The 19253-nt window shown below is 41.8% G+C and overlaps 1 protein-coding gene across 1 annotated transcript in view; it reads left to right on the plus strand.

Moving 5' to 3' along the window:
• Positions 1-5141: 5141 nt before the first annotated feature.
• Positions 5142-19253, plus strand: part of NCAPH (non-SMC condensin I complex, subunit H) — a 40512-nt gene continuing 26400 nt past the window's right edge. Inside the window, exons 1-8 of the mRNA XM_006900696.1 lie at positions 5142-5377; positions 5530-5620; positions 6812-6904; positions 7219-7351; positions 7995-8119; positions 13584-13773; positions 14646-14737; positions 15508-15713. Coding sequence (XP_006900758.1) covers positions 5211-5377; positions 5530-5620; positions 6812-6904; positions 7219-7351; positions 7995-8119; positions 13584-13773; positions 14646-14737; positions 15508-15713 — 1097 coding nt within the window. The 5' untranslated portion in view covers positions 5142-5210. The remainder of the gene's footprint in view (positions 5378-5529; positions 5621-6811; positions 6905-7218; positions 7352-7994; positions 8120-13583; positions 13774-14645; positions 14738-15507; positions 15714-19253) is intronic.

Here is a 19253-nt window from a genome sequence, read left to right on the forward strand (position 1 = left end):
GCCACTGTTGTAAAACAGGACTGACATCGGGGTTGAGAGGAGACTGAGAAAGATGGGTTCAATAATGCATACTGCATTGAAACAGATGAGGGAGAAAACGGTTTAAAACGGATATGTGATTAAGTATATTTTTCATGACAGGAGTCCCGAGCAAAGGCTGCATAGTGGAGTGGAACTGGGGGAGGGTTTGTAAAACAATGAAAGAATTTTTCTTTTACTTTTCCAAGAGGGTAGTGTACTAGGGGGGAAGGTTGGGAAGGGAGAAAAGTGCAACAGTGAATGAATGGGGGAAAAAGTTGGACAGTGAATAAAGAATGTGAATTAACAAAAAAAAACAAAGCAAAACAAAGAATAAGAACCATGTGATCCTATCAATTGATGCAGAAAAGGCCTTTGACAAAATCCAACACCCTTTCCTGGTTAAAACACTCAACAAAATAGGATTAGAGGGGAATTTTCTTCAACATAGAAGTGTGTGTGTGTGTGTGTGTGTGTATATATATATATATATATATATATACAAACCTGAGAGCTAACATTGTTCTCAATGGAGAGAGATTAAAGGCATTCCCTTTGAGAATAGGAACTAGTCAAGGATGCCCACTATCACCTCTCCTATTCAATATGGTATTGGAAGTCTTAGTGATAGCAATAAGGCAAGAGAAGGAAATAAGAGGTATCCAAACTGGCAAAGAGGAGGTAAAATTATCTCTGTATGCAGATGATAGTATACTTAGAACACCCTACAGACTCAGCAAGAAAACTACTGGACATAGTTGACCAGAAAAGTGGCAAGATACAAGATCAACATACAAAAATCAATTGGATTTCTCTATAGTGACAAAGAGAATACAGAGCTGGAACTAAGAAAATCAATGCCCTTCACTATAGCTAATCACAACATAAATACTTGGGAGTAAATCTAATCAGAAGCACAAAGAATCTTTTCAAAGAAAATTACATAACATTACTACAAGAAACAAAAAGAGACCTGGAGAAAGGTCAGCTTTTCAAATTAATTGGCTGCTCATCAGGAAAGAGGCAATCTTCTAGTGAAGAAACACTTGGAAACAATGGAGAGTTGCCATGAGTGAGAACCAACCAGTCGTAGTTGCTAGGTGCCCAGGAGTTGACTGTAACTCATGGGGACCAGCTGGCACCTCCTCATATAACGTGCCCAAAGGAGGAAGCTTTGGTGGCATTAGTAGCAAATTACTTGCTAACCCCCAAATTGTGCTAGTCTGGTGGTTCGAATCCAGAGGCAGGTGATTTACCCTAGCAGACCCCAATGGACAGTCAGCTGGTAGTCTGATGGTGGTGGAGTCCTGGTGATGCAGTGGGTAGTGCTGGCCTGCTAACCGAAAAGTGATATTAGAAGCCACCACCTCTGTAGGAGAGAGATACAGCAGTCAGCTTCCATAAAGATTACAGGCTTGGGAACTTCATATCTTGTAGGGTTGCTATGAGTTGGAATTGGTAACTGCAGAATTTTCAGCCAGAGTGTCATGTAAAGAACACAGTAGGTGAGATCCTTGTCTTTTGGGAATGTATAGTGTTGCTAGAGGAAACACTATACAATTGGAGTAATTATGGACTGATGCTGAGAATGACAGAGTGCAGGGCCTCCTTTACAGTAGTTTTAAGGACTATCTTTAAGCAAAGCTGAGAAACAGAAGAAGCAGTTGCAGAAGTGAAGGAGGAAAGAGCGTGGCTTAAATTAGGACCTGTTAATACTAAGCTTGGTGAGAAAGTTTTTGTGTTTTTTGGTTAGAAATTTCCTTTTTGATCTTTGTGTCCACTCAAAAGGACTTTTCTAAGCCATTGCACTTGACTTTGTCACATGGCTGGGCAGGAACATGGCGATAGGATCTGTTAGTCTATCCACAGGATGATTGGCTAGTTTTGCCATTCTACAAGGTTTAAATTGAGCAGGTTCAGCAGCAGAAATCTGGGGATCTCATTATAAAAAAAAAAGAAGCAGCAGTTGAGAATGCAGAAGGTATCATTTGGGGCCAGAGATTCTTGTGCTAGCCAGGAGAGCAGCCACAGCAGAGAACCAGAGGCCTGATGTGTGATGAAGCTGACCTGGGACTACAGTCCCACAGAGCCAGAGCGTGAAGACTTTACCCGAAGTTGCTGGAGGACTTTGGGGGGAGGTGTCATAATTGTCAGTACTAAGAGAGCTTTGTAATGCTGGTCTAAATCTGTTAGGCTGAAGGGCCTGAGAACATACTTCAGGAGCTGTCCCAACTAAGAAATGTCCTGTTGACAACATGTGAACTTCCCTAATAAATCCCATAATCATCAGTATTTTTCTATGAGGTCCATATAGCTCCTGCAATGAATTTTAGATCCTGTACAGCAGGAGGATTGGTGCTAGAATTAGTAGAAATAGGTGGGGGGAGTGTAGGGGACATTCTGACCTCATTGGGAATTGGTATTAATGTTGTGGATTGCTGTTGATGAGGCAGTTCCGCCTTGTGCAGTTAGTAGGAGAAGTCAGATATGGCTGTCCCCAGGCCACCCTCTTAAAGTGTGCTATGCCTGAGAGATGGCAGGTACAGTCCCTTGGAAAGAGTTTGACTCTCAAGGAAATGGAGTAAGAAGTAAATTTGGATTTTACAAACAAACAAAAAATGTTTGGATATAATTACATATAAGCCCATGGGGATAGATGAAATCACTCTAAAGTTACTGCAATGCCAAGTTCCAGGACCAGCCTTTAGAAAATTGATAGAAGGTGGAAAAAGTCAGTAGGTGGCATAGTGTCAAGGATGGAATGTCATTTGTTTTATATGTTGATGAAACTCAAGAGAGATGCCTGATAAGTGAGTTGCATTTGACAACATGGATATTTTAGGTAATTATAAAAGCAGTGTTTGTGTAGTGAGGAGGATAGGAGTTCCCATCAAAAAGGACAGAAAACTGAGTGGGAAGTGGAGACAGAAGGTGTTTTTGAGCTCAGTAGCTATTTATTGAATGCATCATGATTATGTCTAAGGAATGAGAGAAATCAGGCAAGGAAAATTTAGATTTAAAAGAACACCCTGATTCCCAAATTGTGTTTTCCTTTCAGGTCAATGAAATTCCTTATTTGGTGTTTTCCTGCTTGTTTTCTTTTCTCCAAAAGTATGAGCTCCCTTCCTACACCCAAATAGTCCCACATTCCTTTGGTTTGCTTCTGAAGATGTCCTTGATGCCCTTCCTTTTTCTTCTGTTTGTTTGATCTCAAGTAAAAGTTTGTTACTCATACTCTTCAGCTGGTGTGAAGCCATCTGGAGGATATGAAATTCTCTATATTGATTCTCTTTTCACTGTGTTCTTCTCTTTTAATTCTTTCCCCTTCTATGGCAGTAATTTCATGTTTATTGTATGTTACCATTCTGTGAAGACTGCTCTTGGCAAGATTACTGATTGTTCTACCTTCATAAAGGGGAAATACTACCAGTAACCTTTGAATTGCCAAATGCCCTGATCACTTCCTCATGTCAGTTCATGTATATGCTGTGCTTGGCATAATTCATCACTTCTTAATTTCCTCAAAGAATTTTCTTCACTTAGCTTTCAGGACACCATATTTTCTGACCTTACTAGATGCACATTCTCATCTCCCTGGCTATTTCCTTGCAGTTCTTGAAGTACTCCACAACTCAATCTCCACTCTCCATGCTGTGGTGGTCTTGGGCTCAGAACTGGGCAATGTGTCCTAGTCTGTTCTGTACAGTTAGCATGACTTTGAGTCAGAACCAACTCCATAGATTTGTCCTGGAAAGGGTTAAACCGGGTGGCTCCTTGGAGGCAAGGATTCTGAGGCTCCGTCTAACATACTTTGGACATGTGAGGAGAGACTGGTCCTTGGAGAAGGACATCATGCTTGGGAGGGTGGAGGGACAGTGCAGGAGGGGAAAGCCCTCTATGAGGTGGATTGATTCAGTGACTGGGATAATCAGGATGGGAGTGTCAGAGACTGTGCGATTGGCACAGGACAGAGCAGAGTTTAGGGATGTTGTCGCTGAGTCGCAAGCAACTCGACAGCACATAACAGCAACAACAACAATATACCTAGCAGAAACTTTCCCTAAGCTCTAAATTGAGAGAATTCATTTGTTTGTCCCAATTGGATGACTAATTAGATCATGTTGTTAGGTGCTGTAGAGTCAATTGCAATTCATAGTGACTAAACAGATTGGGACTGAACCCTGTCCTGTGCCACCCTCTTCATCTCTCTCTGCTTAAGCCATTGTTACAGTCACTTTGTCATTGCATCTCGTTGAAGGGCTTTCTGTCTTTCACTGTCTCTTTTCACTGACTCTTTTGTGAGATAATTGACGTTTTGAAGAGGTTAAGCTGCTTGTCTTATAAAGTCTTCTGCTTGCTGAATTTACTGGAATGTTTCCTGTGGTGTCACTTAATATGTTTCTCTAAGGATGGCGCAGGATGTACAGGGCTCGGATCTCTTATTCATAGGGTCCCTAAGAGTCATTGTTGACTTGTTGGCACTTAACCACTATCCCTGTACTCTAGGAATTGGAAGTTAGATCTAAACTAGATACTTTTTAAATCAGATACTTTTGGGAAAAAATACTTCATGAGTATTGGTAAGAACTTCCTATTGTTTTATACTATGGTGATTGAATGTCAGGTTGTTTCCTTTTATATGAGGCTACAGTTGATTGCTTGATTGATGACTTCATTGTAAAAGCCGTTTTTCTCTTTCAGTCAATGTTGATCTGTTTTCTTTCTTCTGTTTCCCTCCAAGTTATAACAGAGCTGGGACTAGCCTACACCACGGCTTATCTCAGCATCTGTCTCTCCCTTGCCTGGCGTTATGGATTCTGTGTGTGTGTGTTATCAGTACATAGTTTGAGTTCACCAGAAGCAACGGCTTTGTTTTACTCCTCTGTAATTCCTCTTTACATCCACAATAGGGTGCTAAATGGATTTTTGTCCCAGATCAGCAAGGAAACAACAGAAAACCGCCGGGAAATCCAAAGTAAGAGAGTTCCAGTCATTGTGTATTAGAGTTGGGAAAGACATTTATGGAGCAATCCCACTCTGGTGACAGGCCCTTTTAGATTTAAAAGATGTTCTATTGAATCTTGCTTGAACAGTGTTCTGTTCTATTGCTGTCAGCCACTATGAGCAGCTCTGTCTCAGAGACCAATGGACACCCCAACAGTATCGCCACACCTTCAGAGCGGCGGTCCTCAATGCTTCCACCCAAGATGGCCCCTCTCAATATGTCTGGCAACCCGATTCTTGAAGATTTTCCTCAGAATGACGATGAAAAAGAGCGAATGCAGCGGAGGCGCTCCAAGGTCTTTGACCTGCAGTTCAGCACAGACTCACCTCATTTGTTAGCTTCCCCCTCCAGTAGGTGAGTGTTTGTGGGCTGGGTTGCCATGGGTTGGCCATGATGACACGGGCAGCCGTGTCCTGGCTTGTCCTCAGTACCTTGTGAGTTTGAATTTGAAAAGCCACAGTGTTGTAGATTTGTACTAAAGCCCTCTTTGTTTGTTTTTCCTTTAGGAGTATTGATAGTTCAGTCACAGCACCCAAATTTACGAACACACAGATCACAGAGCATTATTCCACCTGTATCAAATTGTCTGCTGAAAATGTGAGTGTCTGCTGATTTGCTATTGAAGGGTTTGTAATCTAACTGTGACTAGGGGAGAAAGACCGCCTTCGTAATTATGTAGAATCGTATGATTAATGTAGATGCATGATCGCTACATTTTTAATCTCCACTGAATTTTTTTTTCCTCCTTTCCTCTTTGTATTGGTTTGCATTATTCTCTAGTGACTTAATGTTTTTCAGTATGGTTTTACTGTTTCTTAGAGTGCTTTAACGAGCTCTGGTAGCATAGTGGTTAAATCTGCTAAGCAGAATATTTCCATTGGCACTCACTAGCTGCATTTCAGGAAAAAGCTATGTTAGTCAACGGTTTGGGCAGCTCTGCTCTGCCTTCCAAGGTCACTGTGAGTTATATGGTAGTGGGTGTGGACTGTTGCTAATCCTGCTGAGATGATAAGGTTTCATCTCACATACTTGGGCATATTGCTAGGAGAGACTATTCCCTAGAGAGGGACATTATGCTTGGGAAAGTGGAGGAATAGTGAAGGAGAGGAAGACCCGCAACCAGGGGGACTGACATAGTGACTGTAGGAAGTATGAGGATGGCACAGGATAGAACAGGGTTCAGATCTGTTGTTCATAGGGTCTCTGAGTCATGTTTGACTTGGTGGCATCTATTGATAACCAGTGGTGTATCTAAAGAGCCATAAGAGCTAAGTTACCTTGGTGAGTTACCCAGCCATGCTTCCACTAGAGCCTTAGGTAAAGTGAAGTGAAATTTAGTACTGTGTTCTAGAATTGGTCTTAATGTGACTGAGTCCCATCCTGTGCAGAGCTTAGAATAGGGCTTTGTTACTGAATTGCTCTAAAATTGGAACCAAATCTATCCATTGGGTTTCTGAGACTACATCACACAGGAGAATATTCCCTGTCTTTCTCCATCAGAACTGGTGAACCCCTGTAGAGGCACAGCTCTTGGGTTAGCAGTGCACTTCCCTGCAGATGGTGCCACCAGAGCACCCTTCCTCCACTTAGATCTTGAGAGTAAGGAAGGTATCTATGGGGCTATGTTGTCAGATGTTTCTGGGAATTCAGATCAGAGGCAAGAAGTAAGATATTCTTAGGTAAAAATGTAATTTTTTTCTATTCAAAATATATCAGTAAGGAGGCTTATTTACATGAATAAACCCTTCTATTTTTATAATAAACCTTTCTGCAATTTTCTGTTTTCAGAAAATCACTACAAAGAATGCTTTTGGCTTACACCTGATTGATTTTATGTCAGAGATTCTAAAGCAGAAAGATACCGAACTGACCAACTTTAAAGTAAGAAAGATACCTACTATCTTGTATAACAAATAATGATAATTATTTGCAATACTTACCATCACACAATAAGTGAATTCTGCAAATACATGATAGCCTTTTTAAAGACATTCTTAGCTACTTTATTTACCAATCTGATAATGCAAAGAACATTTGTGTGTTAATTCTGTTTATTCCCTACCACTGTTGTTGGGATTTTTGTAATTTTTTTCCCTTTTAAGCACAACTAAATATTTTACACAACTTTGTTTTGTCTGTACAGAAGCAGCTTTCTATTCATCTTTATAAGTACTTAACTCTTCATGTCTAACTAGGTGGCTGCGAGCACTCTGGATGCCAGTACCAAGATCTATGCTGTGCGTGTAGATGCTGTTCATGCTGATGTCTATAGAGTCCTTGGGGGACTGGGAAAAGATGTGCCAGAAGAAGAAGAGAGCCGTGATGCAGGTATGCAGATTGGAGTTTGAACTTAACCAGGCTTCTTGAAGGGTATGACAGGTGGATACTTGAGTGGATACTCTGGTATGAAGTCACAAGAAGGCCATTGTCTCATGGACGTTTTAAAAATTGACATATAATTTGAAAAGTTACTCAAACTCTGCAGCTCTTTTCTTGGCAAAAGAGAGGCCTAATAAAACTTTTTAGATTTTATTTCATCACGGTTAAAGAAACATCACCAACTTGGAAGCATGTGATGGGGTCTTTAGAAATTCACTTGCATTAGAAGCTGAATATTCTAGTCATGAGTACCTGCAAAAGCTGAAACCTGTGTAAGGCAGAAGCCTGTCAGAAAAAGAAAAATCATTTCCACTAATTCAGAGCAACAGCAAAGTACTAAGACTTTCCCTTGACAAGGGGACAAGACTTGGAAAACCTGGAAAAACAAGGCAGTCCCAGCTAGTTCCAGCTCTTACAGGTTTCACTATAGTAAGATTTCTCCACAGCTTCTGATGAGATGTGCTTTTGCTGTGAGAATATTGTGTATGTTTAAATTATGATCACTTTTTGAAGAATTTGAGGTGATAAGAACAGGTTCAATTACATGCACCCTAACAGTCCCTACAGCCCATGATTTTATTCCTTTTAAAAGATGGAAATGCTCCTGAAATGGAAACAGTCAAAAAGGCACCTAAACCAAAAAAGAAGCATTCCTACAAAACCATCGAGCAGAATATTAACAACCTCAACGTCTCTGAAGCAGATCGGAAGTGTGAGGTGAGGTGCTGTGCTCAGTGTGGTCTCTGACTAACTGAGAACCTTGGGTCTGATGGAGGACTGAGCCTCCTCTGTGAGCACAGGTTTGTGTAAGCTTCAGTATAAGGGTTCACCTAGTGTCTCTGTTGCTGTCCTTTAGCTTTATGTAAAGACTAAGGGGATAAATCTTTGTCCCTCAGAATGACTGAATAAAAAGGATTGTAAATTACTAAGATGAATTGTATTGCTTAATAAGAGCAGCAGTAATGATAGCTAACACGCTGCTCTAGGCCTTTTACCTGTGTTGACTCATTTCATCCTCACAACATCCTTGTGACATTTCCTGGACAAGTAACTGATGTACAGGCTTTGAAATAAGTAATTATCCAACATGCCACGAGTAATAAATGAACTAGAACTTGAACCAGGTGGTCTGACTCCAGAGTATTTCCTCTAAATGACTAGGAATCCTCTTAAAGAAATGGTGTAGGTAGGCCTAACTAGTAGATAGGTTTGGCACTACACCTCAAAAACATCAATTCTTCTGTCATCCTTATTTATTGTCTTGCTCTCTGATGCTTAGCAAGTAATTGCAAAGACCATGGTCTGGATCAGGTGCACCTTATTCTCTAGACTAACATCTGCACTTCAGCACTCTGGCAAGGTCCCTGACAACAGACTTTTCCAAATCCAGTTCATCTTTTGAATTACTGGGTGCTGTTTCCAAGAGTGTTAATTGCGGACCCAAGCAAGCTGAAATTGTTAACAATTTCAATCTCTTCTTCATCTATCATGATGCTGCCAATTAGCTAAGTTGTGGTGTTGGAGAAGAGTATTGAACATAACATGGACTGCTGAAAGAACAAACAGGTCTGTTGTGGAGAGGGTGAAACCTAGTTGCTCTCTGGAGGCAAGGATTTTGATGCTCTGGCTCACATACTTTGGGCATGGAGGACCTCGTGCTTGGGAAGGTGGAGGGACAATGCAAGAGAGGAAGACTTGAATGAGATGGATTGACACAGTGACTAGGGTAATAGCGGCAGGTGTGTCAGAGACAATGAGATTGGCTCAGAATAGGACAGGGTTCAGAGCTATTGTACATAGGGTTGCTATGAGTTCTAGGTGACTCAATGGCATATAACAACAAGAAATAGCTTTGGATTTTTTTTTTCCTTTTCCATTAAATTCAGTGATTCAGTGTTTTTTTAAAAAATTTATTTTATTATTTTTTGTGTGTGTACTGTCAAATTGGATCTGACTGGTACAGGAGGAGATTGTCCCTCCTTCTCCAGCAGAGCATCTGGTGGACTCAAACCGCGTACCTCTGGGATTGCAGTGCAGTTTCTTGCCACTAGGCCATGAGAGCTCCCTCAGTGATTTAGTGTTGTACACATTTTATCTGTGTATTCTTCTGAGAGTGTGTCTATGAGAAATGCTAAAATATGAAATTTTTGTTATTTAAAAAAAAAAAATATTAGGCCAGCTTACCCTCATACAAGCAGTGGACTAGATAAGTTCTTGCCTCTCTGCACATTCATAAAAGACACTAAATAAACACGATTCTTTCATAGTTTTCTCATAAAAGGAGATTAATGGATTAGAAAATGGATAAGGAAGTAAGAGCATAAGATGATTTTTTTTTCCTTTGCTTTTAATGAAAATGACAGACATTTACTTGTTGATGGCAACAGGCTAGAGAAGGAGTAATTTACTAATGATATAGAAAAGAAATAGTTTCTAAAGTGAGCAAGCAATAAGAGAAAGGAATGGGCAGTATAGGTGGTGGTTGACTGAAGCGTACCATGGCTGTTTGAGCCAATAGTGTAAAACTACGTTTTTCTTTGGTGGCTAAGATTTTGAAGCTCCATTTCACACATACTTTGTGCATGTGGCGAGGAGGGACCAGTCCTTGGAGAAGGATATCCTGCTTGGAAGGGTGGAGGAACAGCGCGGGAGGAGATGGATTGATAAAGTAACTAGGGTAATGGGAGTAGGTATGTCAGAGTCAGTGAGACTAGCGCAGGATAGGGCAGGCTTCACAGTTGTTGTACATAGGATTGCTATGAGTCACAGGCACATAACAACATATGAGAGCCTTCTGGAGGTCCTTTTGTAGCAGTGCCTTTTTTTCCCCTTTTGATGACCAGGTCATCAGCTTGCAGTGAATTTGGAGGAAGTGTGTATTGGGAGTCCTTTATGATGAGCAAAGGAATGGATGAAGTAATTAGAGCTTAGATGTCAGCCCTGACCGTCATTAGCTGTGTGGGTGCAGTCATGAAATGGGCAGAAAGTTGACTTTAAACTGAGGAGTTTTTTCTGGCTGAGTAGATGTGACACATATGTAAAGGGGCATTGGAGGTAAAACCTTGTGCAGGGAAGTGTTTATAATCATTGCTGTGGGTTTTTATGTAGGAAAAAAGGAGAGTTAGAGGAAAGTGACATAACTGATAGATTGTAGGCCCTGGTGGAGGTCAGAGAGATGGCAAGGAGTCATAATCTGGAAACACGAGGTCAGTGTTAGAAAGGGGCACTTGAGCTTCTGAAAGAGTACAGTCATTGTGAATGATACAATTCTGGAAAGGAGGTGAGGGACTGAGGGGACTGTGAGGCATGAGAGTGTGTTAGGACTTTATTGTTGTTGTGTATCGTTGAATTGGAACTGACTTGTAGCTGATCTTCTATCTCTATAGAGGGTTCTCATTGGCAGTTAGGGAGAGAGAGCCCTTGTTTCTCCCAGGGAACAGCTGGTGGATTTGAACTGCATACATTGGGTTGCAGCATAATTCCTTACTGCTTAGCCACCAGATGTGAACCTTGCACTTTCTTGAGACATCCTCATGATCAGGCCCACTGTGGTAGTCACTGTGTCAATGTCTCATTGAAGGTATTCTTTTTTTTTTTTTTTAAGATATTCTCTTACCCTCTACCTTTCCCAGCATGATGTTGTTTTCTAAGGACTGGCCCCTCCTGATAATGTGTCCAAAAGTATGAGACATGAAGTTTTATCATCTTTGCTTTTAAGGAGTGCCTTGCTTGCACTTCCTCCAAGACAGACTTGTTTGTTCTTTTGGCAGTCCCATAGGGCAGTCAATACTCTTCTCTAACACTGTAGCTCAAATGCATCGATGATGATTCTTCTGTTATTCACTGTCCGACTCTCAGATGCATGGAAGATAATTGAAATTACCATGACTTGGATCAAATACTTTAGACTTTAAACACATAGAATTACTCTTTAGAGCACCACAACAAGATAAAGGTAAATAATCCAATAGAAAAATGGGCACAGGATATGAACAGGCACTTCACCGAAGACGACATTCAGATGGCTAACAAACACATGAAGAAATGCTCAAAATCCCTAGCCCTAAGAGAGATGCAAATTAAAACAACTATGAGATATCATTTCACCCCAGTCAAAATAGCAAAATTTAACAGAACAGCAAGCAACAAATGCTGGCGAGGTTGTGGAGAAACTGGAACCCTGATTCACTGTTGGTGGGAGTGTAAAATGGTGCAACCCCTGTGGAAAGCAGTATGGCGCTTTCTCAAAAAGTTGCAAATAGAGATACCATCTGACCCAGCAATTCCACTACTGGGAATATACCCTGAAGAGACCATAGCTGACATCCAAGCAGATATATGCACACCCATGTTTATTGCAGCTTTGTTCACAATAGCAAGGAGTTGGAAACAACCTAAGTGCCCATCAACAAACGAATGGCTAGAGAAGCTGTGGTATATTCGCACAATGGAATACTATGCTGCATTAAAAAACAAGGAACTCATGCAATATTATTCAAAATGGTTGACTCTGGAGAACATTATGCTGAGTGAAATATCCCAGTCACAAAAGGACAAATATTACATGATGCCACTGTTGTAGAATGGGACTGTCCTTGGGGTTGGGGAGAGACTGAGTAAGATGCTACTCTTTAGCACTTTGGAGAGGCCCTTGACAGCAGATTCCTAATGTAACACGGCTTATTTTTTGACTGCTCTTATGATTCTTGATTGTGGATGCAAGTAAAATAAAGTCATTGATAAATAACATCAGTCTTTTTTCTCTATCATGATGTGGTCTAGTGGTTGATGATTTTTATTTTCTTGATGCTGAGATATAAATCATATTGAAGGCTGTAGTCTCATTTTCTGCAAGTATTTCAAGTCCTCTTCACTTTAAACAAGCAAAGTTGTGTCACTTGCTTAAAACAAATTTTTGAGTCTGATTCTGATGCCACATTCTTCTTCATAGAATCCAGCTTCTCCAGCAATTTGTTCAACATACAGATTGAATATGTATGGAGAAATGATACAGATCTGCCACATACCTTTTTTTTTTTTTTGGTGAGAAAAATTTATATTTTGAATTAGCCCGCTGGACTCAGTTTAGATGATCCCGATTTTGTTGGCAACATCCAAAGCATCATAATCAGGAGCAAGTCGAACATAGGCCTTCTTCTCTCTATCAGGCCTAATCAAAGTGTTGGCCTTAGCCACATCAGTGTCATAGAGCTTCTTTATAGCTTGTTTAATTTGGTGCTTGTTGGCCTTGACATTCACAATGAACACAAGTGTGTTGTTATCTTCTATCTTCTTCATAGCTGACTCCGTGGTCAGGGGAAATTTGATGATGGCATAGTAGTCAAGCTTGTTTCTCCTGGGGGCGCTCTTCCGGGGGTATTTGGGCTGCCTTAGGAGTCTCAGTGTCTTGGGTCGCCGGAAGGTGGGTGACGTGTGGATCTTCTTTTTTTTTTTGGCTGTGGATGCCCTTCAGGACTGCCTTCTTGGCCTTTAATGCCTTTGCTTTGGCTTCAGTTTTGGGAGGGGCAGGGGCTTCCTTCTTAGCTTTCGGCGCCATCTTCGTAGAAAGGCCCACATACCTTTCTTCATTTTAAACTGTGCAGTGTTCCCTTATTCCATTCAGACAGCAGCCTCTGGGCTGTCTTGACATAGGTTTTCCATGAACATAGTTTAAATGTTCTGGGATTCCCAATCTTTTCAATGTTAGCCGTAATTTAACAAGTTATGATCCACACAGTCAAATGCCTTTCTTTGCATAATCAGTACAAACACAAGTAAACATCTTTCTGGTATTTTCTGCTTTCAATCCAAGATCTTTCTGCCATCAGCATTGATAACCCTTGTGCCACAGGTTAAATTTCTGGCAGTTCCCTGTTGATTTATCAGAATAACCACTATAGGGGTTATGATTGACAATACATATTTTTAGGGGTCACAGATCACACAGTGTCTACTTGATACTAGTTAATATCTGTTGACTTGTGCATCTGTGAATCTGATTACATAATAACCATTCTTTTAATGTTGTACCTACTGAATTAGAATTTTACCTGGTCAATTGGGAACAAACATACTCCCTTTTTTGGTTCAATTCCATAGATATAATGGTGAGTGAGCAGGGCCCAAATGAATGAGCGTGTTCTTGGTTCATTGTTCTTGGTTCCCTCTGTTTTTACCTCAGGCTGACCCCATGTTCCAGAAAACTGCAGCCTCCTTTGATGAGTGTGGCACAGCAGGTGTGTTCCTCTCCACCCTCCGCTGCTGTGACTATAGAAGTGAGCTGCTCTTTCCTTCAGAGGTGCCGGCACTTTCTTCACAAGCACCTCTTGAGTTGCCTGATTTAGGTTGGGTCGAAATGACGGATTTAAAAAGTAAGTACAGACAATGGTTTTTACCTCAACACTGAAGTCATCAGAGAAGTTCTTATTGAAAATGGGGTGTAATCAGCTCACTCACTAAGCTCTTGGGTTGCATGTTTAAATCCCCAAGGGTGCCAGCTCAGGTCTCTTTAGGAGTACCTAGTACCTGCTGGTACTTGTTTTCACAGGGTACTCTGTGGCTACTGAAAACTGTCTTATTGTTTGTTGCCTTCCTTAGACTGGCTGGCCAAGGATTTGAACAGCCTTCTTATTCTGCCTCTATGTCTCCAGCTCTGGGGGTCATCCTTAGGATGCTCTGACAAGGCATAGGGGTATGGAATCATTGCTTTGTGTTCCATGAAATGGTTCTTCTGCTCCCTAGCCTATGCATATGTGTGATTCCCATTTTTTAAAATTCTTGGCTGAGTATATTTGATTTGCACTAATAAACTCTTTTCCAAATGTATATGCTCTAAACTAAAGCTATATTCCTCTGAGGCATGTTGTCTGGAGCCAGTTGCTCCAGTTGTACTTAAGTGTGGTTTGAGCAAGAGTTTTTTTTTTTTTTAATTTCCTGGCTATAGCATAGGACACACAGTTGATTTCAGAACAATTGTCTGTCCTTCAGGGTTTTTAGTAATTTATAGCTCTTGGAATGAGAATGTGTAACCTAACTCCAGTGTGGGTCTGCGTGCCTGCAAGTTCCCAGAACAATCATTAGTAATACAGAGGTTGGCTTGTAGCCATCTCCCAGTCTGGCTTGATATTTGAGCCTCAGCTGGAGAATAATGAAGTGGTTGTATGCCTCTTGGCCCTAATATGCCACCTAGTGTAATTTTTCAAGGATTGAGGAATGCGTCTCTGTGATCTTCTGTCCTCTCTAGCCCACTTGGAGCAGTGTTTGGAAGATCGCCAGATCTGCCCTTCGCTGGCTGGATTCCAGTTCACCAAGTGGAACAGTGAGACACATAGTGAGGTATGGTCAGCTTCTGGACTCCCAAGGGCTCTGGGCGGTTCTCCAGTAGCAGCTTGTGGTTTCAGATAGATGTCCCAAGATTAGTTCTGCCCAATGGGAACCAAAACTGTGGCATCATTTTTATTTTGCTAAGAGTATGGAAAATATTTCCTTTTGCATATCTGTGGGGACAGGCCTAGCGGCTAGGGCAGAGGCTGTGAACTCTAGTCAGGACCAATATACAATTACATGTGTTCCAGGAACATTTCAGATCCTTCCTGCTCTGCTTCCCTGGGGTAAGGCAACATTGCCATCTCTGGGAGAACTCCTCCCTCCCAGAGTCACTGAAAAATAGTGTCTCAGGCTGCTGTTAGGCTCATGGACTTCCCTGATCTTTGGGGTCAGGTCCCTTGGTACAGCGTTTCCTGAGAAATTGTCAGGCGTCTAGCTTTCGCCTGTATTTTTAGCTTGCCCCCCACCCCCCACCCCGCCTAATTACTGCAACTTCAAAAATAAGTGGTCTCCATGGAAAACTGTTTTCGTTAAACATGTTGCTAATGGATTTAGATTCTGTCTCATGCTTTACAATATGTGCCTGCCAAGAGTACAGCTTCATCCTGTACTAGACAATATAAACTTCCTCAGGGTCATTGTCATGAGGATGCTGGCCTGAGAGAGGAGAGGACTGAGGGCAGGGAGGCTGCTTGGGGGGCTGTCCCAGTAATGGTGAACCCAGTGGTTATGGAAATGAGGACTCCTGAGACTCTTTTTTTTTTTTTGGTCCTCTTTAGTCTGTGTCAGCCCTGATGGACAAATTTAAGAAGAATGATCAGGTGTTTGACGTCAGTGCTGAGATTGAAGAGAGTGACTGTGGGGACTTCCCTGAAGGGCCCCTGGAGGATGACTTCGATGCCAACGATGAAGCTGACCACACCACAGTGGGGAGCCATGAAGAGTTCAGGAGCTGGAAGGAGCCCTGCCAGGTTCAGAGCTGCCAGTAAGGCTCCTGGGGCCATGACAGGGTTTTTATATGAGCTTTTCATTGGTTCCTAATAGATTTCATGCTGAGACAACTTACTTTGAGTGCTGGGTGGCTGGCTGGTGTGGTGTGGGGTGTTGTGTTCTGTTGTGTTGTGTGTACCAGCCGAGATGTTTTTACTCACAGTGGAATTCCGATTGAGTGTGGGTTCAGCCATCAAGAATGATAAAACTGAGCACAGGAGTTCCTAAAGATTAGAATTGAATTATGTACAGTGCCAGTGTAATGGCTGCTCAAGGAGTGGCTGCTACCACTGTATGTTGCCAGCCTCGAGAACTGTGTGTTTGCGCATCCCGCACTTGATCTGGTTTTTGTCTAGTACACTGTGTCATTTACAGATAGAAATTGGCTGAGACATTGCTTACAAAGAAACAGTAGCTTCTGTGGACAGGCCTTGGCTTGCATAGAGGCAGGATAGGCAGTATTAGATTACTACTTAGGACAAACAGAGCAGGGAAACTTAAATGAAAGGGAGCCTATTTGGAGTTGTGATAGAATTTGATATCTAGTAAGATAAAATTTTTATTAGTGGATGCCAGAAGAACCTTGTTGTTCTTTTTGGTGGTGGTGGTTATTGTTAGGTGCTGTCGAGTTGAGTGCAACCCATAGTGACCCTGTGAACTAAAGATCTGAACCCTGTCCTATCCTGTGCCATCCTCACACCTCCTGACACTGCAGCAGACACTGTCAGTCTGCCTGTTCGAGGGACTTCCTCTCTTCCTCAACCCTCTCTCTGAGCATCATGTCCCTCTCTAAGAACTAGCCCCTCCTTGCAACATGCCTGAAGTAAGTGAGGCAAAGCCTCATCATCTTTGCCTCCAAAGAGCACTCTGGTTGCTCTTTTGGCAGATTATGGGACATTCACTCAGAACTCTTCTCCAACACCACTGCTCAAAGGGATCAATTCTTTGTCATCCTTATTCATTGTCCAGCTTTCAGATGCATAGCAAGTGATTGGAAAGTCCATGGCCTGAATCAGACACAGCTTAGTCCTCAAATTGACATCATTACTCCTCAATAATTTGGAGAGGTCCATAACTGCAGACTTTCTCAGTTCAGTGCATCTCCTGATTTTCTGAGTGCTGGTACAAAGGGTGTTAATTGTGGATCAAAGTAAAATGAAATTGTTGATAGTTTCAATCTTTTCTCCCTCTGTCATGATGTTGCCTATTGGTCCTAGTGGTAACATTCTTTTCACCTTCTTGACATTGAGATGCAATCTCTGTGAAGGGTGTATTCTTTGATCCTCTGCAACAAGTGCTTCAGGTTTTCCTCACTTTCAGCAAGCAAGATTGTGTTACCTGCATAATGTAAGTTATTTGAGTCTCCCTCTGATCCTGATGCCACATTCTTCATAGAATCCAGCTTCTTCAACGATCTGCTCAGCATACAGATTGAATAGGTATGGAAAGAGAATACAGCCCTTCCTAATTTAAAACCATGTAGTGTTCCCTTGCACTGATGGCCTTTATTAGATATATTAAGAATAGGCATCCAAGAACACTTGATTGTGTTTATGAGAAACCTAGACCAGGAAGCTATTATAAGAACAGAGCATGGAAACACAAATCAAGAACCAAGTGCTTCAGAGTCATATCCTCTTGCTATACCTATTCAGTCTATATGTGGACCAGATCATTAGGGAGGCTGGCCTTTAGGAAGAAAAATGAGGCATCAGGATTGGAGGAACAACCTGCATTATGCAGATGATACAACTTTGCTCCACGAAACTGAGGAGGACTTGAAGTGTTTGCAGCAGAAGGTCAAAGATTGCAGATTTCAATATAAATTGCATCTCAACATCAAGAAAGCAAAGATCCTTACCACTATCATAGATGGAGAAAGAATTGAGATTGTTAACAATTTCATCTTGCTCATAGCCACAATCAGCATTTTTGACACCAGCAATCAGGAAATCAAAAGTTGAGTTGGTTTAAGAAAGTCTACTGTCAGAGACCTTTCCAGAGTTCTGAAGAGCAATGGTGTCAGTCTAGAGACTGAGATGTGCCTTATCAGGCCATGGTCTTTTCAGTTGCTTGCTATGCATTTGAGAGCTAGACAGTGACTAAGGATAACAGAAGAACTGAAGCTTTTGAGTTGTGGTGCAAATAGAACAAATAGGTCTATCCTGAAGAGAGTGAAAGCAGTGTTTTTCTCCTTGGAGGCAAGAATTTTGAAGCTCTGTCTCACATACGTTGGGCCTATTGCCAGGAGGGACCAGTCCTCAAAGGACATGTGTAGAAGGGTGGAGGGACAGTGCGGGAGAGGAAGACCCTGGACGAGATGGATTGACAGAGTGACTGTTAACAATGGGGACAGGTCTTTCAGAGATGGTGTAGTTGGCCAGGATAGGGCAGGATTCAGAGCTGCTGTTTATAGGGGCACTATGAGTCATGTTTGACTCCATGGCGCATAACTATAACAGCGGCATATTCACCGTGGAGCTCTGTTGGCCTAGTGGTAAGAAATTGCACTGCAGTTCCAAAGGTACACCATTTGAATCCACCAGTCTCTCTGAGGGTAATTTACTGCCTCTGGACGGTCAGCTATGAATTGATTCTGCCTTAATAGCACACAACAGAAGCTTATTCAGTGTATCTTATATATTATTTTAATTTTAAACATGATTTATAAGTGGGATCCCACAATCCTTCAACACTGATGGCTTGAAAGGTCTTGAATGGGTCTTGTGATTTGAATGAGTGGAGGAATGAAGCCCACTAATCAACAGTCTGTGTTATGCAGATGACACAAATCTGCTTGTTGAAACAGGAGGATCTGAAGCGCTGTTGTAGAAGGTCAAGGACAGCAGCCCTCAATATGATTGAAGTGCAGCATCAAGAAAACAAAGATTCTCACTACTGGGCCAATTGGCAGCATCATGATAGATGGTGAAGAGATTGAGATTATTAACAGCTTTGGTTTGCTTGGCTCCACAATCAACACTTTTGGTACTAGCAGCCAAGAAGTTAAAAGACTAATTGCATTGGGAAAGTCTACTTCAGAGACCTCTCCATTGTACTGAAGAGCAGCAGTGTCATTCTGGAGACTAAGGTGTGTCTGATCCAGGCCATAGTCTTTGCAGTTACTTACTATGCATCAAAAAGCTGGACAATAACTAGGGATGATAGAAGATCAATGCCTTTGAGCTGTGATGATGGAGAAGAGTATTGAATATGCCATGGACTGCTAAGAGAACAAACAGGTTGATCCTAGAGAGGGTGAAACCAGGCCAGAGGGTGAATCCTTGGAGCCAAGGATTCTGAAGCTCTGTCTGACATATTTGGGCATGTTGCAAGGAGGGACCAGTCCTTTGAGAGGGACATCATACTTAGGAGGGTGGAAGCACAGAGCAGGACAGGAAGACCCTTAATAAGATGGATTGAGACCAAAACAAAAGAAAGGTAAATAATCCAATTGAAAAATGGGCACAGGATATGAACAGGCACTACACCAAAGAGGACATTCAGATGGCCAAACACATGAAAAAATGTTCAA

Source organism: Elephantulus edwardii, unplaced genomic scaffold, assembly GCF_000299155.1.
Source record: "Elephantulus edwardii isolate Elephantulus edwardi_28Jun2011 unplaced genomic scaffold, EleEdw1.0 scaffold00291, whole genome shotgun sequence".
Taxonomy (NCBI): domain Eukaryota; kingdom Metazoa; phylum Chordata; class Mammalia; order Macroscelidea; family Macroscelididae; genus Elephantulus; species Elephantulus edwardii.